Below are 26706 nucleotides of genomic sequence, written 5' to 3' on the forward strand. Positions count from 1 at the left end.
GTGAACTGCCTTTTCAACCAGTTATTTCACGTTTTCAACTATAGATATGAACTTTGCACAGAAAACGTTCCTGAATTATGATACTAAAAAATTATTATAATTGGACTAAACCATATAAGCTCAGCTACTCCCTTATTTGCATGTGTTTAGAACACCGTGTAAGTCATACAGTTTGTGTATAAATACGATGATATTGACCATTTGGAAATAAAAAACAGTGTATTTCACAAATTACTTTGAATTATACTTTTTGAAAATATTGCACGGCAGCCCATGGACTTAGCTTGTTTATAAATGTTTAAAATAGAATTCAACAATCCGTTTTTTGAAAGATTATAAGCCAATTGCATCTGTTTGTGATGGCATTTACAGCACTTTGCACTTCAGAATTAACTCCTGATATCGACCATCATGTTGCTACGATATTCACAATGTCTGTAAGACATGCTACAACCGGTATAATTAATGTTTCATAATTAGCTATATTTTTGGCAATAGAAACGCAGCAAACGAGGTCGTTGTACATTTCATGTTTAAGTAAACAAATTTATAATAGCATTAACATTACTATTACAAATGTGTCAGTGTGTATGTAGGGTGTATTGATTAATTCATGTACGTCGTAAAACAATATTATTATTATTACTTTAGATTCATTACTGAATTTCTTCTTTTTTTCAAGCACTTATCTGATTCTTTTGATTGATTCCTGAGCTGTTCTTTGTCACTGAAACGTTACAATCACACACTAACGCTTAGCTTGTTGGTAATTGTGATACCACCCTTTACTAAGGGCAAATGAGGATCAGGGCCAAGGGGTTATTGCCACCAGATATTTTGCACAAAAATTATTTGGATGGTACGGGCATAAAAAATTATTGTCTATCTCTACACAAAAATAGGGATTTCGTAATAATAATATTAGCTAGATAGCCGTGTGATTCCGATAGTTGCACCGTTATTGGCGTAAACTTAATTTTAGCTTAAATTGCATTTTTACAAAATGTTAAAATGGAACGAGAGAATTTGATCCACTGAGATTATGACGTCATAGTAACATGATACCTAGCATATTTTAGTGTGAATTGAATAAGGAAACCTGAAGCTATATCCTGATTCCAAAATGTTTTTAAAAATAGCCCCTTTCTTTATTGGGCTATTCCATTTAAAATCCACACTACCCATGTGGAAGATTTTTGAAATATCTTCCACAGAGGGAGTATGAGTTTCAAATGGAATAGATAGTTCGGTAACTTCCATTTGAAATACTCACTCCAGATGTGAAAGATATAGGTAAAGCTATTATACAGAGGGAGTATGGGTTTCAAAGTGATTAGCCCTGACCATTTACATTTGAAAAACATACTCCCCCTATAGAAGATATTTCCAAAATCTTCCACAGGGGTAGTGTGGATTTTAACTGGAATAGCCCATTAGTGCCATCTAATAACAGACGTCATGGAGGTTGTGTGCCGGAGACGAAAAATTGGGTTGGAAGGGCCCATTTGTATGGAAATATCTTGGTAACCTGAAGTAACAGAATGATATGACAAATGTAGGTTTGAATGATTAATACAAGGAAGTGAAATAAGAGCAAGGTGACATGTGGTGGTTACAGGCTGCCAATAACGATGTCACAAGAGGCCATGTGATCAAATTGTGAATCTGCTTAGAGAGAGCGAGAGAGAAAAAAAAGAAAGAAAGAAAGAAAGAAAGAAAGAAAGAAAGAAAGAAAGAAAGAAAGAAAGAAAGAAAAAGAAAGAAAGAAAGAAAGAAAGAAAGAAAGAAAAAAAATGAAAAGAAAATGGCTTTTGTGTTACCTTGACTGATCGCATGTTGGTATGTTATTTTAAGATTGATTAAATATACGTATCCTATTTTTTTTTTTTTTTTAGGTGAATCTAATGATGCAATATTTGACTCAGGAGAAAAAACAAGAACCTTTGCTGTGATGGTATTCATACATGGTGGTAATTACAACGAAGGATCAGGCAACATGTATGATGGCAGTATATTAGCTAGTTATGGAGATGTTATAGTCGTCACAGTCAATTATAGACTAGGAATTTTAGGTAGGTTATACTTGTTATAATATGAAACAAATATTATACTACCTCGTACATATGGATGTTTCGTTACATCCGATAAGGCCAACCAGCTACAAAATTGCTTTACTTTTATTTGACTTCAATCAGCAATTGCCTTAATACTATTAACTAAATTACTAAAGTAGTATACGGCTGACTGAATATCTAGTGTATGAATTAAGGCAACCTTTCCTCTGACACATTATCAATTGGTATATGTAGGTAAATTGGCACAGTTAGGATATGAGGCCATGCATAATATGTAATACCGCAAAATGGGGTCTGAAAGGATTTGGGAGCCCCCGCTCTTATGAATAAATGTATAATGTTGGAAGAATCTAGACTAAAACTACCATGTACTGCATAAAGAGCAAACCTTCCTTAGCATCTTCTAGTTTGGGAACAAATTCTGCTATCCATTAACCTCAACTTGGAATTCCCTCGTCAACCGTGAAACTGTGTGTGCGCATTATAATGCTATGTACACAAAAACACATGACTTTTATTTCAATTTCTTGCGTATCATTTTGCATATTTCACGGTAATTGGAGAATATTAATTTAACACTATGTAGATGTGCTACGGGTAACCTTATATTATAACACACTGTCTCATATTGAATTGGAATTTGCTTTATGAAAATTTCTGCCATGAAAATGTCGCGATTGGTTAAACGACCCTAACATTGTAAAAGGGTGTATTTTATATTTACTCCACTCACATGTTACTTTCTTTCTCCATGGTTGGCAGTAACATGTTAGTGAAGTAAATATAAGACATGTCCTTTTACAATATGAAGGCTGTAAGTCGAACGTGGATTCATAAAACAACACGGCTAGGATTTTACGCAATAAGTAACCAAACTCTTGGTCGTTTGCCTTGTTCCTAATTATGGCTCAAATCCCTGAAGATAAATCTCATTACACCAAAGACTTCTTGCTGCTGGTTGAATTCGTTCAAAATAACAACACCCACCTACCATGCTAATGAATATTCCTTTTCTTTCTTCACATGATGAACGCATTGCTTTCATGATGAACGCATTGCTTGATGTTCGGAAAGAATGGATGATCAATTTGGTTGATTATTGCGGCCACCAAATTTAGCAATTGCCTTGACATTGGATCATTAATGGTCAGTTGTCTTTGAGACGACCCACCTTACATGATTTGTTGTGTTTGGTTAATGATTTGTATTTACCATTGTCTTCTCATGGTCATTGCTGTTACAAACTTTACAAACGGGGTGGTTGGTATAACCCACTTCTATATTAAACACCCTTATTTGGTACCAATGAATAGGTTTGGGTCTCTTCTGCCCAGTGATACCAAAAATAAGTAACAATATTCTTCACGTATTATGTCACTATGTCTTAAAATGCAATTATGTACAAAGTATAGGGGATATTTTTTAGCTTGACAATAGAACAAACATGATTCACAGTATGTTTGCCAAATGTGAATTGAAATCACTAATCTAATTTAATTATCAAGTTTGAATCAATATCAAGAGCAAACATCCACCCTACCCACGGTTGAGGTGATAGGTCAATTTTTCCGCTACAATGGGCGCATGGGATGGTGTTTAGATTTATAGCCCAAGTCATTTCGTCGCAAGTGTATGAGATGGTCGTTAGATTACCCCAAGACATTTGGTTGCAAGTACATGGGATGGTCATTAGATTACCCGAAGACATGTGGTTGCAAGTACATGGGATGGTCATTAGATTACCTCAAGACATTTGGTCGCAAGTACATGGGATGGTCCTTAGATTACCACAAGACATTTGGTTGCAAGTACATGGGATGGTCCTTAGATTACACCAAGACATTTGGTCGCAAGTACATGGGATGGTCCTTAGATTACCTCAAAACATTTGGTTGCAAGTACATGGGGTGGTCCTTAGATTACCTCAAGACATTTGGTTGCAAGGGCATGGAATGGTCATTAGATTACCTCAAGACATTTGGTTGCAAGTACCAGGGATGGTCCTTTGATTACTCCGAGACATTTGATTGCAAGTACATGGGATGGTCCTTTGATTACCCCGAGACATTTGGTTGCAAGTGCATGGGATGGTCCTTAGATTACCTCAAAACATTTGGTTGCAAGTACATGGGGTGGTCCTTAGATTACCTCAAAACATTTGGTTGCAAGTACATGGGATGGTCCTTAGATTACCCCAAGACATTTGGTCGCAAATACATTGGATGGTCCTTTGATTACCCCGAGACATTTGGTTGCAAGTACATGGGATGGTCCTTAGATTACCACAAGACATTTGGTTGCAAGTACATGGGATGGTCCTTAGATTACCCCAAGACATTTGGTCGCAAATACATGGGATGGTCCTTAGATTACCACAAGACATTTGGTTGCAAGTGCATGGGATGGTCCTTAGATTACCCCCAAGACATTTGGTTGCAAGTGCATGGGATAGTCCTTAGATTACCCCGAGACATTTGGTTGCAAGTGTGTGGGATGGTCCTTAGATTACGCAAGACATTTGGTTGCAAGTACATGGGATGGTCCTTGGATTACGCCAAGACATTTGGTTGCAAGTGCATGGGATGGTCCTTAGATTACCCCAAGACATTTGGTTGCAGGGGCCGGGCATGGGATGGTCATTAGATTACCTCAAGACATTTGGTTGCAAGTACATGGGATGGTCGTTAGATTCCCTTAAACATTTGGTTGCAAGTACGTACATGAGATGGTCCTTAGATTACCTCAAAACATTTGGTTGCAAGTACATGAGATGGTCCTTAGATTACCGCAAGACATTTGGTTGCAAGCGCATGAGATGGTCCTTATATTACCCGGAGACATTTGGTTGCAAGTGCATGGGATGGTCCTTAGATTACCCGAAGACATTTGGTTGCAAGTGCATGGGATGGTCCTTAGATTACCCCCAAGACATTTGGTTGCAAGTGCATGGGATAGTCCTTAGATTACCCCGAGACATTTGGTTTCAAGTGTGTGGGATGGTCCTTAGATTACCGCAAGACATTTGGTTGCAAGTACATGGGACGGTCCTTAGATTACCCCAAGACATTTGGTTGCAGGGGCATGGGATGGTTATTAGATTACCTCAAGACATTTGGTTGCAAGTACATGGGGTGGTCCTTAGATTACCTCAAGACATTTGGTTGCAAGTACATGGGATGGTCCTTGGATTACGCCAAGACATTTGGTTGCAAGTGCATGGGATGGTCCTTAGATTACCCCAAGACATTTGGTTGCAGGGGCATGGGATGGTTATTAGATTACCTCAAGACATTTGGTTGCAAGTACATGGGGTGGTCCTTTGATTACCCCGAGACATTTGGTTGCAAGTGCATGGGATGGTCCTTAGATTACCTCAAAACATTTGGTCGCAAATACATGGGATGGTCCTTAGATTACCACAAGACATTTGGTTGCAAGTGCATGGGATGGTCCTTAGATTACCCCCAAGACATTTGGTTGCAAGTGCATGGGATAGTCCTTAGATTACCCCGAGACATTTGGTTGCAAGTGTGTGGGATGGTCCTTAGATTACCGCAAGACATTTGGTTGCAAGTACATGGGATGGTCCTTGGATTACGCCAAGACATTTGGTTGCAAGTGCATGGGATGGTCCTTAGATTACCCCAAGACATTTGGTTGCAGGGGCCGGGCATGGGATGGTCATTAGATTACCTCAAGACATTTGGTTGCAAGTACATGGGATGGTCGTTAGATTCCCTTAAACATTTGGTTGCAAGTACGTACATGAGATGGTCCTTAGATTACCTCAAAACATTTGGTTGCAAGTACATGAGATGGTCCTTAGATTACCGCAAGACATTTGGTTGCAAGCGCATGAGATGGTCCTTATATATTACCCGGAGACATTTGGTTGCAAGTGCATGGGATGGTCCTTAGATTACCCGAAGACATTTGGTTGCAAGTGCATGGATGGTCCTTAGATTACCCCAAGACATTTGGTTGCAAGTGCATGGGATAGTCCTTAGATTACCCCGAGACATTTGGTTTCAAGTGTGTGGGATGGTCCTTAGATTACCGCAAGACATTTGGTTGCAAGTACATGGGACGGTCCTTAGATTACCCCAAGACATTTGGTTGCAGGGGCATGGGATGGTTATTAGATTACCTCAAGACATTTGGTTGCAAGTACATGGGGTGGTCCTTAGATTACCTCAAGACATTTGGTTGCAAGTACATGGGATGGTCCTTGGATTACGCCAAGACATTTGGTTGCAAGTGCATGGGATGGTCCTTAGATTACCCCAAGACATTTGGTTGCAGGGGCATGGGATGGTTATTAGATTACCTCAAGACATTTGGTTGCAAGTACATGGGGTGGTCCTTAGATTACCTCAAGACATTTGGTTGCAAGTACATGGGATGGTCCTTAGATTACCTCAAAACATTTGGTTGCAAGTACATGAGATGGTCCTTATATTACCCCGAGACATTTGGTTGCAAGTGCATGGGATGGTCCTTAGATTACCCGAAGACATTTGGTTGCAGGTGCATGGGATGGTCCTTAGATTATCCCGAGACATTTGGTTGTAAGTGCATGGGATGTTCCTTATGTTCCCCTAAGACATTTGGTCGCAAATAAGTGCATGGGATAGTCCTTTGATCATCCGAAGTCGCAAAGTTGTAGCGTTTACAATGTACCGTGAAAAATCTACTATCCGAGGGTTTGTTCTTATTCAATCTGATGAAAATTGACACCATAATATTTATGTCATCAAAGTAAATGCATTTGATGTACAGCATATTTAATCCAGTACATAATCGTCATTGCCACTGCATAGTATTTCATTACCCTTTATAAAGCCTCATTCATAAAACACGTTGTCGTACGCTTGTGTACGACATGCATGTATTTCAGTTGGAAGAGATCAAAGTCAATAGCGCCTTATTGCTTATTCAACACTTACCAATGGGCACTGAAAGCCTCTGACACGGCAACTAGCAATCACTATGCTGTAAAGAGGCTCAGTTATATGTGACGACTCGGAGTGTGGTTAAACTACATCGGTGTATTTGGGACTGTGTGACAGGTTAACGCTCAATCATGGTGTATAACAGTTTTATTTATCATTCAGTTTTAGCAAACTCGCCGCCATTTAGTTATGCAAATTCATATGAGACGACTTAACGCTTAATCATGCACTTAATAGTCATGGAGCATGTAATAACACAATTAAAAAAAGCGCTGTGATTTATAATGCGCTAAGCACCAGCATAAACTCACAAGCCTTAGCATACTTTGCATGAATTTACTGACCACTGCACTTTGGTCCACACACCATATAAACCATTTAGCACGCAATCTGGGACTTATAGCGGAGAAGCGAACACCCTATACATACCACAATACGCCATCACAACCAGGATCTGCTCCCCTAATCCTCGAGCAGGTAACCGAGGCATCGCCAAAGACATGCATCGGAGTCATACCGATTGAGCTAACCTGACTGCTTCATAAACAAAAGAGCGTAAAATATGTAAAAAGGGTCAAAAACGTAATAAAACATTAGCTTGGTAAACGAGCAGTTTTCTAAAACCTCTGAAGTTATACACAAAATAATAGCTGAAATTCAAATGTTACTCCCCAAAAAGAGAATGTTCCAATTTTTGACCAGCATCTACGAAGTACCAACAAAAATCTAGCTTCCTCATCCTATACCAGTACTGTCCTATACGTTATGCATCATCTTCCATTGCTAATTATAACTTGCTATTTCCCTGGATTACGTTTCAATAACAAGAAATAGTGTGCAGTTGCTGTCGTCATCACAAATCCCATTATTTTAATTAAGAGTTGTATCCTAATATATGCACCAGCTTAGGATTCGGAAGACGTTGCTATCTAATGATTCCAAACAATACGTGCCTGAGCTCTGTAGAAACGTTATCAAAATCTGATGTTTTTTTTATTGTATGTCAAAGGTGATCATGGTGATGGGGTATTTTACTAGGTAAAACACTTACCGCTATTGCTGGAGTAATATTTTTTTTAATAAACTAAAGCATTTGCATTTTTTCTTAAAATCTAACCAAATCAAATGTTCATTTGTGGCAACGACAATGATCATATTAATACATATAGCTTATAAATAATTATATTGATACATAGCATATACACAAAAGGTAAAGTTGATAGCAAATACCTTTTTATCTGTAGCATAATTGGGTTTAAAATACAATGATACAACATTTGTGGTGGGCGAATCGTTCTTCTAGTGTATACACAAAGCGTAGAAGAGGCGAAATACATTGAGCATGCACTACATGTATGCCCCAGACGTACGTATAATACATATCTTTATACATAGAAAGGTCAATAATGTAACACGCGTATTCTAAGGGTATGTAAACATTACATGTACTTCAATAATATAACCCAGAAAAGCAAAAGCAAAAAAGCAGCATATAAAGCTATCCAAACAGGTGTGTGTGTGTTAATGCTTGAATAGATCTGTCTCCAAAACCAAGTTAATCAATGCGATGTTCAGCGTAGTGAAAGGATATCAAACATATGACTTTCATCACCTTCTCAAAAAGCAATTACCTGCAACGTAAACTTAGATGACAGTACGATGCAGTGTGCCTCTTGAAGACAGCAGTATACGACGACAAGTGCATCTGGACACGTTATTAATACAACGGAATTAGTTTGTTGTATGCTTAGCGTGTTGCCATGTATATACATTTATCAAAGTTGTTGTGGATGTCTTTTCTAGCGATTTTATCGAATATCAAGTATCGAAGTGTCTTACTAGGTTTACCCGATCTTAACATGTGCATTTTGTGTTTATGGAATAATCAATATTTTGCTCGGGAGACGTGATTTTTGAGAGGCAACACGGTCAAACAATCTATAATAGTAGTTGATGCAAATAAACATATGGTTTTGATCAACACCCCACGCTTAGAATTATACCCACATTATCTTCATTGTAAGCAACATTATTAACATGGGATTCTATACTTCATAAGCCCGAATAACAAGCATCCCATAACACGCTATTCTACCAATATTGAGTGAATTGTTATAGTAGTAGTTTGCGCAAGTCGAAAGGGAACATGACATTTTATATACAATTAATTAGAAATCACTTTCATTCTATTCTACCCCTGCTGTATATTCAATGTAACGCGATCTACCAATTTTAGTTGCTCGCTTAACTTAATTTTAGTTGGTCGCTCAGCTTATCGTTGAGCTTCGTTTAGTATACTGTAGTATTCTGGATTACTGGTTTCTGCAAACAACAAAAAATATTAATATCCCAGGAACAGGAAGTCTTTGTTAGCATTTATTTTGTTATTTAACCATCTCAAGCAAGTGAGTTTCAAATCTTATACGAGATCAAATATTTAGCTGATTGGACCTAGGAGTTTAGAATGGAAATGATGTGTTTGAGTTGAGATGAACCCATACATGTTCCGAATCTTCATGATAACAGACAAAACTTGCAATGCTCTTAACAAAATCGGGGCATTATTATTCATTGTTAATATGATAGACTAATGTTGTCTTTACAATACCTAGGTGCCCAGTTCTATGTTATATTAGCGAATACTGGTGTCTTTACAACACCCGGGTGCCCAGTTCTATGTTATATTAGCGACTAATGGTGTCTTTCAAATAGCCGGGTGCCCAGTTCTATGTTATATTGGCGACTAATGGTGTCTTTCAAATAGCCGGGTGTCCAGTTCTATGTTATATTAGCGACTAACGGTGTCTTTCAAATAGCCGGGTGCCCAGTTCTAAGTTATATTAGCGACTAATGGTGTCTTTCAAATAGCCGGGTGCCCAGTTCTATGTTATATTAGCGACTAATGGTGTCTTTACAATACCTAGGTGCCCAGTTCTATGTTATATTAGCGACTAATGGTGTCTTTACAATACCTAGGTGCCCAGTTCTATGTTATATCAGCGACTAATGTTGTCTTTCAAATACCCGGGTGCCAATTTCTATGTAACATCAGAGACTAATGTTATCTTTTCAATACCGGATGCCCGGTTTTATGCCTCATCAGAGACTAATGTTGTCTTCCAACACACGGGTGCCAATGTCTATTTAATATCTAAGACGAATGCTGTCTTTCCAATACCACGGGCCATGTTCTATGTTACATTAGAGACTAATAATGTATTTTCAATACCTCGGTTTTCAGTTCTATGTAACAGCAAAACAAAATGTTGCCTTTCCAATACCCAGGTGCCCATTTCTATGTAACAGCAGAGACTTATGTTATTTTTCCAAGACCCCCCCCCATTATAAACTAATGTTGTCTTTCTAATACCGGGTGTTCAATTGTATGTTATATGAGAGACTAATGGTGTCCTTTCAATACCCGGATGCCCAGTTCTTTGTTACATCAAAGACAAGCCGTGTCTGTTTTTCCAATACCAGGGTGCCCAGTTCTATGTTAATACACCGAAGGCTAATGTTGTATTTCCTATACCCGGGTGTAATACTGAAGACTAATATTGTATTTCCAATACCCGGGTTTCAAGTTCTATGCTACATAACAGACTAATGTTGTATTTCCATTTCCCGGGTGCCCAGTTCTATGTTACACCAAAGACTAAGGTTGTCTTTCCTATACCCGGGTGCCCAGTTCTATGTAATATTGAAGACTATAATGTTGTCTTTCCAATACCCGGGTGCCCAGTTCTATGTAATACTGAAGACTAATGTTGTCTTTCAAATACCCGGGTTCCAAGCTCTATGCTACATAAGCGAGCAATGTTGTATTTCCAATACCCGGATGATCAGTTCTAGTGATATTACAGACTAATATTGACTTTCCAATACTCTGGTCTCCAATTTTATGTATCATCAGATACTAAAGCTGTCTTTCCAACACCAGGATGCCCAGTTTTATGTAACATCTGCCAAATGTTTTCTTTCCAAAATACCGTGTGCCCAGTTATATGTACTAACGTTGTTACCAATACCCAGGTGCCCAATTCTTCGAAGACACTTTTTACGAACTGGCATCGTGATTGAAATGGATTCACCTCTAAACATTGCTTGGTCCACTATATATTTGTCATACCAAGACTTTTCTTTCCAATTTTAAATTCTCTGCACACGGTTGCGCAATTATCCAAGCGTTCTATATAACTTCTCCCCAATACTAGACTTAAATAAGTCACGATATATGTGGTTACAACACCGTTGTAAACAGAACTTTCCGATTCCGCAATTTACTTTGAACTTGATAGAGTGTTGTCCTGACACATTTCGCTATTCACTTGCTCGATAATGTATTAATGAAAGTATTGAGTTCTTACTCCACTACTCCATGTTTCATGTCGGCCACGTTTTCATCATGTAATATGTATAACGAATAAGACCCTTTTTGAATTTTTATCACGACTTAACGATCAATGAAATAGAAGGGGTAAAGTCTCCTTTGAATTCTAGCAATCAGTTGTTATACAAGTATGTATTACTTCCGGTTCACGTACATGGGGACGTGATGTAGGACAAGAAACTCCACCTTGAGTTTCATTTTCACTGCAACGCGCGGAAACCTTTTGCAGACGATGTCTGTAAACAATACTAATTCTTCTGCTAAAAAGAATCAGAAATGACAAGTGTACAGTTCCAAAGTAATTGCATGTTGTCGAGCAACTGTGTGCAAAGTTTGCTGATTAAAGTAACATGCTTCATTTCTGCTCGTCAGTAAAGTATTGGATGCCGAGGTTTTGCACTACATAATTATGACAGAAAAAAATAACGAACGAAATTGTTTTTAATCAAAACACGACACGCCAAACTTTATTAATATATTATGATCAAAATTCCCTCAAGAAATATAGTTCTGTAACCTCGTTTCAATAAGTCTTGTTTAAGCTTACCGAGCTCACCGAATAATACTTCCACGCTTACAGTGCACACCAGAGTTTTCTTATATTATACAAGTTTCGGCAATCTAACAATTACTTCATGCCAATTACAATCTACTATCCAAATAAAAGAATAATTAGGAATCCACTCTTTTTGATACCGGAACTTAAATCCATTGTTATCTTCCGAAGCATCTCTTCATCCTACATGCAGTTCAATTTACTTTTAGGAAATGATTTTCTGGAAAAATACTTTTTGTATTGTGTCAGAAAATGCCTAACCCCGATCCAATTTAATAAACTTATTTTGGAACTAAACTTCTTTTTGGACTTTTCAGCTTCACTGTCTTTCTTTACGATCACCAGGTGTTAGATTAATTAAAAATGCGCACCAAACGAATCCAATTAGTAAACTAGTCAACTAATTGGATTGAACTAATTTGGTTAATGTTACATAATAAAATTATTGTAATGTTTTATTTTATTTAAGCAGTATCATATAAACCAATAAAATTGCTTCTGATAAAATACACGAAAGTAAAAGTGTCCTATCGCATAGCACAATACGTTAAATGTCAAATGTACTAGCAGAAATCAGAAATCACTTTTGTAAATTAACTGTTTGGTTTAAATTACCTTCTCCGAGTACCCTTGTTGATTAGAATGTCATGCTCATGTGCAAGTTCAAATCAAATTTTGTACTTAGCAATGTAATCGGATCAGCAAATAAAATGTGTTCGCTATAACTACATACATCATGCATGCATAATATAAGTCGACTTTATCACTGTAAATCATTCCCCGTAGAACGATTGTCTAGTTGGTTAATTAATTAGTTCCACACAGAATCGTGCCTTGTCGTGCTAGTATCGAGAGATTGGGATCTCTTTAACATGTTGTTGCACCAGTAGAGTAGTTTTTAGACTCAACACTCATTTCTATAAAGACAACACTACGTTTAAGCTTCTTTTGAAACTCCTGTGTAAGTCCCCAATGGACGCTCCTCAACTCGTCATGCATGCACAAACCTACAGGCTAGATTTTTACACGTTTTTCTGCATATTTATAGGTTTTTTAAGCACCGGGGATGCCGCATCCAGAGGGAACTATGGGCTTCGAGATCAACTTGCAGCGCTGAAGTGGATCAATGCTAATATTGCTAACTTTGGTGGGGACCCGGAACGAGTGGCACTCATCGGCTCCGATTCTGGCGCCTCCAGCGTTGGCTTTCTTATGATGTCCAATTTAACTAAAGGTGAGGATCCTTTTGTGATGCGATGGCTTGACCGTTTTGATGACAATTAGATTATCTGTATAGTCCAGGGATAATGAAACCCCTAGGTGACCGTTACAAATGCCACAAGATGGAAATCCCTTGCCGTGGTTACACGGTATTTGATCTTTTACTTCGCCATATTTACGAGGCTGGTCGAGTGCAGATCCGTCAGAACACGCTTTTCAATATGGAATAAATGCTAACCTTAGGCCAATGAAAGTCAATTCCGAGTTTATCGTCCCTTTTTTTTGCCAGGTTGGTGAGGTGACTTTTTCATTTTTCATTTTTCATTATTTCATCAGATTTCATTATTGACCTAAAATGCGTGTTGATTTAAAGCCAAACTCATATATGTGATTTATAAACATGTTTTTTATATGGGTAAGGACTAGAAACGTTAGAAAAGAGCATGGTTTTGCTTCCAAGTTATGAATATAGGTTTTACAAACAAAAACATTTCCAATTGCTAAAACTGGTGAAAACACTGATACTTTGAAAATAATGAATTATTTTGGCATTTTTGAAAATTTGACGCGGGTAATTTTGGTTTCCAAAAAGTGACGCGGGCGGGGACGATAAACTCGGTATCGACTTTCATTGGCCTTATCGTGATATCATCCAAGCAGCAAAGTTCATTTCCCATTGAAAAAGCGTTATCGGACGGATCTGCACTCGACCATTCTGTTACTGTTGTCGACTTTGACAGTCATTAATTGTCTTTTTGAATTACGCTAACCACAATGAATTAACTTTTGATTGGCCGCAAATGATTTAGAGACAACAAAATAATCTAAGTCTATTAGACCAATCACAAAACAAGATGGCGTATAAAGGGTAAAGTTTATCTAAGTCATTAGTGTTTCCTGTGTGTGTAATATCATGATTAACTCTGGACAAATTCTACTATAGATGATTACATATCAATTGAAAAGTAATATTCATATTACCAAAAACATTTAAGTCAATTATCCAGTTTATCGGTAGTATAGCGAGCGTCACTTTTATTTTGGTGCCGTAAAGTGAAAGAATAGTTTTATTACCGGATTGAGAACGTAATAAAGACTCAATTTACTACGACGCAGTCAGGCATTGAACTGTTTTAGTTGTAATTTATATCATTTATGCTTCAGTTTTGATGAAACACGTTTGTCACAGTTGTTGCAAAATATGTAGGCTGGTGGTCTACCTGTCTGTAACCAAAACATTATTACTAAAATTAATAGAAAATATTTGCAATAGTTACTAACAGTACCAAATAGCGTATTGTTCAGTTGAAAATTTGCAATAAAATTTTTGATTTTCACAACTTTTTATTTTGTCGTCTCTTTTCAGGTCTCGTACACAATATAATTGCACAGAGTGGATCGGCATTAGCCACGTGGGCTTTAACGCAAGAACCCAAAAGTTTCGCCCGAAGGGCGGGAAAAGAATTAGGCTGCACCGCTATACCTTCTCTCAAATTAGTAGACTGTATGAGACAATTACCGGCATCCAGCTTCGAAAATCTTAAAATCCAAGCGCCGCTTTACTTTAATGCATTTGCACCGGTTATAGATGGTGAACTGATACGAGAAGACCCCAAGATTTTTTTTTTTTTTTTTTCAAGAAAAGAAGCCAACATTAGCTGTGGTTGTTCCTATTTAACGGGTGTCTCGAGAACTGAAGCCTTTGACTATGTTGGAGATGATGTAGATGGTGCAGGACAGATAGAAGTTTCAGAGTACCAGCGAATACTTGATGGTTTTGTGCAGAACCATTTTGGAGGGACCATGCAAGCAGGGTCCGTGGTAAAAAAGTAAAATGAAACTCTTTATATACACTTATTGATGGAGATGGATGTTCCCCCACTGACTAGATGGTACTCCTTCGTAAGGTGATATCTTTCTATTAACCTGTTCAAATCAGAGGTGTCATGATACAGTATAGCTTGAATTGCCTCTAGGACATATTTCCGGTTCAAACTATGTTCTTTTCAAATTCTCAACAACAGACATTTTAGTCGCCATTCAAAAAGGATGACAGCGCTTTATGATTTTGTTTTACAAAATGACCTGAAACAGTGTGGCCTTTATGTTTTTAAAAATAACAGCAGGTTCCTGAATGTTTCAAAAGAGATGACAGCAGTTATAAATTTTTAACTAAATGAGCGGAAACATTGTGGCCCTATAAATAGTATGTTATCTTAGGTATATTAAAGAAATTTCTTGCGATTACTGTGTATTAGAGAAGATATTCATGACTATGATCCTTTAAAAGAGCAAAAGATTTGTAAAATATTATGAAGGATTGAAAACATACGTAAGATTTAGCCAGGCTTTAGACTGACTAAATTTACGATTAATATTATTTTATGCCATGAATTTGTGATGAAACACCAACTTCAATTTTCAATCTTCTAAATCAGCATGCTAATTGTTCAGAGGCAATTCTTAAAATTAATGTAGTATTCTGGATAAAAAAGGGGGAAAGGGATGAATAAAAGGGAGGAATGAGACAAAACAGGATTTTTTTTTCCAGTAAGACAAGTAACGTAAAAACTAAACTGTGAATTTAAAAACCACTTTCTAATGCAACATATCGCTTGCTGGGTTATTCCAGTTAAAATCCATACACCCCTTACGGAAGATATGACCTTAATCTCTCACACAGGGAGTGTAGATTTAAAAATGAAGTCACCCATTCAGGTAAATCCATTTGAAGTTCATACTCCCTGTATGGGAGACGAAGGTCATGTCTTCCATAGGGGGTGGATAGATTTTAACTGTAATAGCGCAATGGGATGAGCAAAACAGAGCAAGGGATAAACTGGGGGAGAGGGCTATTTATGGGTGGCGAAGTGGCAACTCTGAATCAACTCATTTCTCCATCTCCTCTCTATCATTATTTTCATTATGCAAAGCTTGACTTTATATTTTACTAATTATATTATCCTATTAATAACAAAAAATATACCTAAATTGTAAAATATTGTGTCTAAACATAATCATAACAGAAAGCTTTGCATAACGAAGGTATATCTTACTTCATAAGGAAGATTCTGGTATAATCTTTGAACAGTAAAAGTGAAATGTTGAACAATGAGTCGTCATCAGTACGATGAAAATTAATTGAGCTGATCAAAGATTGTATGGGAATCTCTCATTTAAGAGTATCATAATTAAAACATTGGAGCAATCAATTTTTCTGATTCTCGCTACAATATCATCATTGATTAGTTTGAATTTTGGAAGCGTATTGCATAAACAGTTTAACATTCATTGAAAGTTATCCTATCAACTATTGAAAAATAATCAGAGTTTTAATTGGACAAATAGGACCAAAAAAGAGCACAAAAGCGTTATCGCAATTTAAAGATAAAGAATCAGAAAGTTTGCTCATATTAAAAAACTTCATAACTTAATCAGCTATCTTTTTCCTACATATTCTTAAAACTGGTATGCGGCCCAACTGTCCTTCGTTCCATGAACCTTTTATGAGATATTTCTATTTATTCTTACCGTTCTGACCACTCCTAAATAAACCAATTCTGTTTATTCTGACCAATTTTTCCTGTGGCCCAGTGTTGTAGACACCACCCCTTTGGCATTTTGAATCTGTCTTGAAGAGATTAATATTTTTAACACATATTTCGTTTGAGTATGAGTGGCAGATATGTTAACCCAGAGTGGCGGACTAACAAATAACAGAGTGTGTCTACATTGATTATTATACTTACTTTATCTTGCTGCTTCTGAATATTCATGAAGCAGCAAGATAAATGAAAAGTAGGTAATCTTTTTTATCACTCTGCATTGGCAATTTCCCAACAGAATTCAATAAAATAAACCAATTCTAATTACACATTTTTCTTATGAAGTTTACAATTTTTGTGACAAGTTTCGTGTTTCAAAGCGTAACCACTTACTACCGTAATTTCAGACGGTTAAGCCACGGCTAAACCGTAAAAGAACCTGGTTATGATCTGAAGCACCAACTTTTAAGCTGAATTCATTCTCCATCGCTGAGTTATGAGCGATTGGTATTTGACCAATGAGTTAGCGCGCTTTTCCCAACGCAAGAAAAAGCGCTATATCTCGTTGGCTATAAAGACCAATCGCTATCACTCAGCGATGGATTAGAAATTTAACGTGATATAATATTCTTAGTAACTTCATTTAATTCAACAGGGAAGTTATCAAAGAGGCGATCAACTATGAATACCGTCACTGGGATGCGGAAGGGCCGGAAAGTAATAAATACACATTAACGGATACAATAGTGGATGTTTTATCGGACCACGAGTATGTTGCACCCGCCGTAGAAACAGCTAAATATCTCGCAAGAGGAGAAATTGACGTCTACTTTTACGTCTTTGGGCATAAATCAAAAAATGATATATATCCAAAGTGGACAGGTAAGTTAGGCCGATGAAGTATGATGCACCGATTACAATTTAATTCGATTTTGGGATCGACCTTCGATGCTGTATCAACATGATCAATATTAGTTATTAGTGCATTATCGATTACAAATAGGCCTACATTAGATACAAACATTAAAGACCCATTTCGTGATATTTTAAGGATTTTTCTGGCTTATATACATAATGTTTGTAAATAATTTGTAAAACATCTGCATTAAAAGATTTGGGGCTAAAATAGATAAATGAGCATTTATGTGAAGCGTATATAAGGTGGAAATAAGACTACCTTCCCAGGGATTTAACAACCTAGTCACCTCACTAAAATGATCATATGAATCATTCTACAACTGGTCTTTAAACGTTCATATCATCATTTGATAGTGCCATCTGTTGTTATTAAGTTCATGCCGCATAAAAAAGTTTTGAAGCTATATTTAACACCATAACATATAAAAACATGTAATTTGATAAGTAAAGTTGTCGATAAGGTTACGTAAATGAAAAAAAAAGTCATCAGCTATAGTTGATTGATCGCTATTATATTTGGAGCAATATTGTTTCTTTCTAACCCTGCAGGGCAACCTTGAACAATATTGATTTTTAGCGCTTTTGTTTTTTATGGGGATGATGTTGTGGATCACGAAATGGGCCGTTTAATTTTCGCACAATGAACCTACCAGTCAAGTGATTGATATAATCACAACATACTATGAGTTTAGGTTAGACCAAGCATCGCCCGGTCGATCTCAAGAACGAACCAAGTTGGATAAGGTACCCTAACGCCGCTGTTTGGTCGTAACATTTATCATTATCAAAAAACAAAATACAATTTCTAAATTTGGTTTTTTGATAATAATTAAAATTCTCACTTTAGTCTTGGGCAATGATTAGATATCAAATCCATCTAAACTGCTACTCTATAACTACATATTATTTTTCCGGGGGTACTTGAAATCTGTCCGGGTACCCAAGCTCGATCCGAAAAAGGAAGACTAGCACTAGTCTCGGGACGCTCTTAAGGGGTATCAGGTATCAAATTCTGTAGCCTCTTCTAGCCCCGCTAGGGATATCAAATTCACCTCTTCTAGTCACCAAAGAGGTATCACATTTTCTGATTCCATGCCCACATATTTTATCCACGTGACTTTCAAAAATCATTTCTGATACAATAATTGTGCACTTATAGCAAAACTCCTGGCGAAAACTAGTCTCGTTTATAGGGGTATTGTTTTATAGAAATCTGGTCCTGCTAAGGGTGTGTTTTTATAGAAATCTTTTCACGTTACATTTTAATTAAAACTAGTCCCTGTCGCTATTTAATTTTATAATAATAAAAGTTGTATTATGTTTATTCATTTTGGTCCCGATTTAGCCATTCATAGTCATTTTATTCATTTAAATGCTTTTCCCTTTATTAATCGGCCATATATAAGCCTTTACATGCAATCAAAGCTTAAAAATAGCGCCCTCATTGTTCTCATTTAGTTAATAATGTTACATAGTTATATCTACGTAGACCATACAGCGGTGGTCTCTTATAGCCGATGCATTAGGTAGAGGTTTTCTGCATCACCAATTTGTTATTACCAGGGGCAGCGGATAATAACTCATTCCACCAAATTCCCAAACAGTAAAAACCGATCGTAGCCTTTAGTTGACCAGATGTTGATAAATTCTATTTTCAGTTAAGATCTTTTATATCATTATTATGTTGGTAATAAGATTGTGATGAACGTGAATAATAATACTAACAACAATATTGGTAATAAAAAAATACAATTAACATATTTATTTAGCGCATTTTAGTCTCAAGGGATATAGAGACCCAACGATAGAATTAGAGGTATACTACAGGGTGTCCCAGAATGATTTATACCGAGAAAGATGGAATTTTTTAGGTATGAATGGCATTTCTATTGGTCATATTGTTTTGCATTTTAAGTTCGACATATATTTAGCTTTCTCAGATTTTTTTGATTTTAAAAATTGGACGTTTCTAGTAGAAGTTAGAGTGGATTGCGTAAAAATGGTGAATTCCAAGTTTTGCCAAAGCATCCTATTTTGAAAAGCTGTAAATTTACTAACCGTTCAGCACAAAGTAATGTTATGCAGTATATTGCCGTGTCCTGTTCTTACTTCTACTAAATAGTCGATATCTATTGTTTATTTATAATTATACGAAGCAATCATTGTATAGAATAAAGGATTTGCAACCCTTGAGTGATCTGAAACTATTCTTTCTTTGGCGGCAGTTTTGAAGACAATTATTGAGGTGTGTAATTTTCATAATTTAAAATGCCGGCAGAGATGGACTTTTCATAAAAGTATAGAGAAGGTTCGTCCTTAGTGTCACAGCATGCATTTATATCCACAGTATATTGGCAAACCCACACCTACCTAACGGAAAAGATTACAATTTACTACGGAGGATCCTTGAGGAAGTTATATCCTCTGTAATAATGACATTTTTGGGTAAAAATTGTGGTAAAAATCACATAAAAAGTATGTTTTTCAACCTAAATATCTGACGGCATATTGAAATGTTTCACTTAATCCCTTATCAGGAATTATTTAGCATTGAAAGCTCTACATCTGTGCCAAATTTTTTGTATTTCCTATCAAAGAATGTGGGATTTCTCTAATATATTGCACAGTGCGGCTGGACGATGGTGATAAAGGATCCAAGTGTTATGATGCCTTTGCACTGTAAATTACACACATGCAGTTTTCGTCCATTTTCAGTAATAGCAATGTCATGCCAAAACGAATCAAGCTATTTCCATGCAAGTCACAGGATAAGTAGAAGACATGTGTGGCATTGAATAGCATATATTAAAATTAGATACACTGTTGACTATATATTTTTGATATTTTGTTCAATCACGGTATAAATCATTCTGGGACACCCTGTATATATACATTCAAATGAGTATCAAAAATAACAGATTCCAAATTTATAAGAAATCTAAATATTTGAGACGCTTGTGTGGAAATTTAGAAAGCATCTTTTCCATTTGTTTGTAAGCCTTGGGCAAAGCAAGGATGTAAAACATTTACATAGGTAAAGAGGACATGATTTATTATGTTCAATGAAATCTAATCGATCAGGATGAGTTATAATAAACACGGAACATCTGCTTCAAACCAACTAGCCAAATACAAACTTTGCTCAATGATTATGTTATATAATTCGGTAAATAATATTTAATGACAGCAATGTTCCCATGTAAGAAGTGTTTGTTACAGATGATGTTTAACTAAGAATGCGTTATAATTAAAGACAGAGATCAAAAGAATTTATTGCGTCTGACGTCATCTGTCAATCAAATTCGAGCACGGTTTGTTTACAAGTGTCGTGATGATGACTTATATAACCGGGCGCCTTATTGTTAATTTTGCACCTTCAAACATGCAAATCATCTCAAAAGGTTTTTATAGTAGGAAACTTTCTTTTGCGAAGGCACCATGTCAACAATGCCTAGAAAAGCTGCTTTTCGCCTTGTAAAAGTACGCAATTTTTCGCCATTTGCTGCTATTCCTTTTCTCTTATCAGCACCAGATAGATCGGTCTTCCTTTTACGCGCTATTAACCTGTGTAAACCAATCAAGGATCGTAATTGACAGTGACATCAGACGCGATAAATTATTTTTATCTCTGTCTTTAATTATAGTACGCTCTTTAAACTACGTTGTCATTTTTGCACCGATTAAAAAACGGGATCAAAATTGTGATCAAAAAAGTGTAATTTTGGACATTTCAGACAACAACAAAATTTACGATCAAACTTTGGATCCATATTTTAGTAGGTGCTTATATTTGACAGTAATGCGGGGTAAAATAAACATCTCAAAAAAAGTAACTGACCCCCTTAAATAATGGCCATTATTCAAAAACGGGCTATTGTATTACAAATCTGTAAAATGCGTTGGAAGCAGCATTTATTTCTGCGCATTTTGACACCTCATTTGATACGATAGCCCAGAAAACAACAAAACACCGGTCAATTTAATGTAGTGAGGTCCAGCTTTGACAGTTGCACTTACAACAATACAAAAATACTCAGATATCATTACACAGATTTCCTTCCGTTATAGTATTTATACTGAATACAATTCAATAGAATTTACTGCAATTTTCATATCTTGGGTTACATTGATTTAAATGTACACTATCAATTGCTACAAATGAGGTGTCAAAATGCGCAGAAATACATTCTGCGTCCAATGCATTTTACAGATTTGTAATACAATCGCCCGTTTTTTTAATAATGGCCATTATTTAAGGGGGTTAGTTACTTTTTTGAGATGTTTATGACCACGTAGTTTTAAGAGTGTATGTTTTGACTACTGCAGGTTCCGTACATGAGGCTGATTTAGGTTTCGTCTTTGGTGCACCACTAGTCCCAGGTACGATGGGAATGTTTAGTCTCAATTACACGAAAGGCGACGCCCCCATAAGTCTAGCGGTGATGAACTATTGGACCAATTTTGCAAAATCTGGGTAAGTAAATAAATGAATATTAGGTAATATTATTATTATTATTATTATTAATAATAATAATAATAATAATAATAATAATAATAATAATAATAATAATTACAAATAGCGAGTTAAGGCATACGCCCTAAATGGGCAGGCAACACTGTTCTCAAAACTGTTTCATATTAGCTAATTTCAGAGATTAAGTACGCTAAACGTATTTACGTGTCATACAGATAACTATTGTGTAATAAAAGTATTTTTGTGAAGTTAATTTACATTTTTATCATGCATGTTTTTTCAAAAATGCCCTAACTTTGTGGGGATGAGATTATTAGTATAAATTAGGACTTAGGGCATCCAAATGACCCAGGGTCACCTGTGTTAAAAGTTCCATTGCCTCAAACTCAGCTATTGGACTGGCAACTTCTGACTTCCGGGCCGAAGACCTTGTTTATCAATCAATCGATTTCATCAGCTCAGTGTCATGAGTGTAGGCTGAGGCTGTGTTACCGCTGTGTAGCTCTGTTTTTGGCCCTACTGATTTTATCTGGTGTTTCAATTTCGACAAAAACCCGCGTCCGTGGTTCGTGGAAAATGAATCGTCATGACAGTTTAGATGTTTAGGAAGGTCTTCAATCGATCTAATTCGTAATGTACCGATAGACGAGGTGCTTGAATGATGTTACAAGTCATGAATTACATTGCAATTCAGGTAAGCTTAAATTTTCTTTATGTACAGGTTTACCGTGTACAACTGCATGATGATGTTGTATTGGTATACTAAGCTTAATCTTCTCATGTATAACTGTGGATCATTTGCAAGGTCTTGATGAAAATAAAAACTTTAATCGGTATTCAGTTGCAGGCTTTGCAGCCTGTGCAATGTGCATGTATGTTAACATTTTGTCTCGGCATTTTGCAAGCTAGCTAAAACTATAAAAGTTTCCCCATCCTGCCTGGCACCATTTGGCACGCAATGATATTGATAATGCAATGACAACCGTGACATGTCATGACAATTGTGACTGTCAGGCATACAATGCTTACAGTAATGCAACAGTAACCTATGCGTGCCCAATCAATCGCGCTATCATTTGTGCTATTCCACCAGGGGCGTAGCCAGCATTCAGGGGGGGCAAAATAAAATTTTGGGGGCAAAAAAAAAAAAAAAATTGCAGTTGCATCATACAATACATAGAGACTGTATGTCTTGAGCTTCCCGAAAAGGGCCTTATTGGGATGAGGTGCGCGCATAGCGAAAAAAAAATGGTATTTTACACTATTTTCGCCCATTATCCGGCTAAAAAAGGCTTTATTGTTACAATGTCTTGGGTAGCGCAGAAAATTTTGTATTTTACACTATTTTGGCCCTGAATTTTTGCTAGAAAAGGGCTCCTTGCCCTTTTCTTTTCCTTTGCCCTCCTGATTTTCTCTTTCATTTTTTTTGTCAGAGGGCACTTTTCTTTCATTTTTTTTTGTCAGGGGTGGCACTCTGCCCCCCTGCCCCCCCCTCTGGCTACGCTTACTGTATTCCACCACAAAATTGCGCCACACGGTACCGTCACGTAATCTCAGTTTCAAGAAACTATAACATATTATTTTCCTATAAATAATAAGTCTGTTAGTGTTACAGTATATACTATAAAGTAATTCTTGGCCAAGCTCGAACATACCTGTTGCATCCATGTAGCGTACTAATCGTGTACTGTACGCAATCATGTAACACAAGCAAGTGCATGCTTTCTACTGTACCTCACTTAGCGCACTATGTTCCAGCTTGGCCAAGAATTGAATACTTAGATAATAGGCGTAGGCCTATAATTTAGCTGCAACTCTATGTCTTATATAACGGACTAGATTAGGCGTATAGTTTCTGCAAAGGCATACCGGTAGCGGCGGTAGGCCTAGATATAAAATTGTTAATTCTGATCTTAGTCAGTGGCTGTGGTTTAGCTTGTAAAGGCTTAATCAGATTTCATTTGACAGCTTAACCATCGCGTGATACTGCTGCTGACGTCAAGCGTGTGCATTGGACCTTGTGCAAATAATACGCGCTGGACGGCTAGCAAAGGGAATCTGAATAAGACTTGACATTGAGTTCCTGTGTGTCATCTAAAACACGGTAGAGGATATGGTGCGCGTACATGCATCGTTACGCAACACGTTTGTTGAGAGATACGCAACTGAATTTGTTCATTTTGGAATATAAGGGGAGTTTTCATGGCTGTTAGTTTTAAGAATGAGAACAAATGATAGGAATTTTAAGGATGAGAACAAATGATAGGAATTTTTGTTTTTAATATCCTCTACCTATAGACGAAAGGTAAGTCCAATATTTTTATCGTAGTGTGCGCCGGCATCCACTCATAAAATATTAGTCTTGCCTGTAAATCTCTCCTCTGGTACAAGCAAAACTCTTGACAACCCCCAACCCCACCCGTTGCCCCCAGTAAAAAGCCAAAATTACAAAAATGTCACCTTTTTGCTGTAATTTTGCACAAAATTTGTTGGTTTTGCCCCCCCCCCCAAAAAAATTATTCACTTTGCCTGCTCACCCCCCCCCCCCCTGAAAAAATTCAAACACAATGTTATTGCACAAACACAATCAACACAATTCTGAAAATGTTGCAGTTGCTTGCCAGTATGCATGTGCATTGCTACCCAAAGTTGCTGGTGTATCAAGAGTTCCTTGATGAACAAAAATTTGTGGTGCAAACATCTTGCAATTATTAGACATACTATTACTGTTGTTTTTTATAATTCTCAGACAGCAGTATACATAAAGGTTTCTTCTAAAAAAGTGATAAAAAAACAAAAAAAAACAAAAAACAATTCCATTGGTTTATTATGGTCTATGTTAATCCTTTGATGCTAGGCAAGTTTCATCGTTGTACCTCAATTTTCAGAAAAATTTCTACAGAGGTCCTATGGAAAATTAGCGGTTGTAACTTACACACATTGCCCGAAAGATTTTACTTGTTTGATAAGTTGATATACTGTACCGTATTTATTCCATTTACCGCCAAGAGCACTTAAAACAAAGTCATTTTGGGTGGCGCTTATTTTTTACTATTGTTTTTGCCTGTATTACATACATGTACAAACTACAAAGGCCCAAAATATTCATCCATCATAATCATTCAGATTTGAATAGACAGTTATAACAGAACTGTTGGAAAATCACTTGCTGGGCGCTTATAGGGGCATGGGTGATTAATGAAACAAATAGGGTACACCATTACTTGAGACTAAACTCAGTAGGCCTACCGTACTGGTACTTTTTTATCCTTCCAGGACTTGGAAGATCGTAAACGGTTGTAACATTGACACATGTTTACAACCGTTACAACTTTGATTGAAACCGGAGGGGGGGGATTCGATATATAAAATGGATATAGGTGTAGGGCTGGCACATTTGCAGTAAGGGGCATTCGATGAGAGCAAAATTAAAAAAATTATGAGGTCATTGGGTGAGAGCATGATTTTTGGCATTCGGTGAGAGCAAAATGTAAAAAATATTGGGTCATTGGGTGAGAACAATTTTTTAAATGGAACTTTTGTGTTAGAGCCGCTCGAAACAGCGCCACAGAAACCTCAAACATCAAATTTCTAGTTCTAAATCTAAATGGCTTCAAATTTTTGTTTTTTCAAAAAAAGTAATAAAATTTTTATCAGTTATAAATGAAAGCTGCTGTTCAATTAAACTTAAGGGTCTTTGTTTGACAGATCAAATGCAAAAATAGGCTGTCTTCGGGTGACAGAGCATTTGTTAGTAAAAAGATATGGGGTCTTTGGGTGACAGCGACGCTTGAAAAGGGATCTTAACAGCCCTACATACGCGTCACCTCCAAAGTGGGAGTGCCTCCCCCCCGGATTGCCAAGCTCAAAAACTTTACAATGTGCACAATCTTGATCATATGGTCATACTGCAATGATGATTGTTTAAATTCATGCACAAAGTTGTCAGGATGAAATAACTTCATGGTTTGATTGACACACATTTATGTTACAAACATGTGTGTCAAACTGTTTAAATTGAACTCCTGTCAACTGTGAGCATGTTTAAAAGTATCGAAGTGCTGTATGGGACCCACCCCTCCACCAGGGTCTACACTCCCTGCACGCCCATCAAGTTACGCAGAACTTTGGTCCATGGATGATGGCTCAGGTCCCCCCATGTTGGAAAGGCTTTCATGGGGCATGTTCCCATTAGTGAACTTCTGTATTTTTGAAGTGGGAGTAGGTCCTTTTGAGAGGTCAAATATGGTGAGTTCCCTTACCTAAAAAACTAGCATTCCCTAGCACTCACTAGGCATTCCATTGAATGGTAAAGAACCAGTAATGAATGCCTAAATGGTGAATGCCTCCAATACTGTAACATTGAGTTAATAGGCGGTTGTTAGCACTCAACCGCCTGTTTGCTAGCCCTCAACCGCTTGTAGTGGTTCATAAGTGGTTCATAAGTGGTTCATAAGCCCTCCTCAGAGGCGAAATATGTAAATGAGCTAAGCACTCGAACCGCTAAGGAGGCATTCAAACCACCAAGGAGGCATTCAAACCGCCTAGCATTTAAACCACCTAGGAAGCATTCGA

At 37.0% G+C, this 26706-nt stretch overlaps 1 protein-coding gene across 1 annotated transcript in view; it reads left to right on the forward strand.

The window, feature by feature from the left end:
- The window catches only part of LOC140155445 (neuroligin-4, X-linked-like), a 276301-nt gene that overhangs the window by 139762 nt on the left and 109833 nt on the right, over positions 1-26706 (forward strand). Inside the window, exons 2-6 of the mRNA XM_072178304.1 lie at positions 1896-2072; positions 13022-13207; positions 14561-15008; positions 17395-17621; positions 21984-22131. Coding sequence (XP_072034405.1) covers positions 1896-2072; positions 13022-13207; positions 14561-15008; positions 17395-17621; positions 21984-22131 — 1186 coding nt within the window. The remainder of the gene's footprint in view (positions 1-1895; positions 2073-13021; positions 13208-14560; positions 15009-17394; positions 17622-21983; positions 22132-26706) is intronic.

Source organism: Amphiura filiformis, chromosome 6 (genome assembly GCF_039555335.1).
Source record: "Amphiura filiformis chromosome 6, Afil_fr2py, whole genome shotgun sequence".
Classification (NCBI taxonomy): Eukaryota; Metazoa; Echinodermata; class Ophiuroidea; order Amphilepidida; family Amphiuridae; genus Amphiura; species Amphiura filiformis.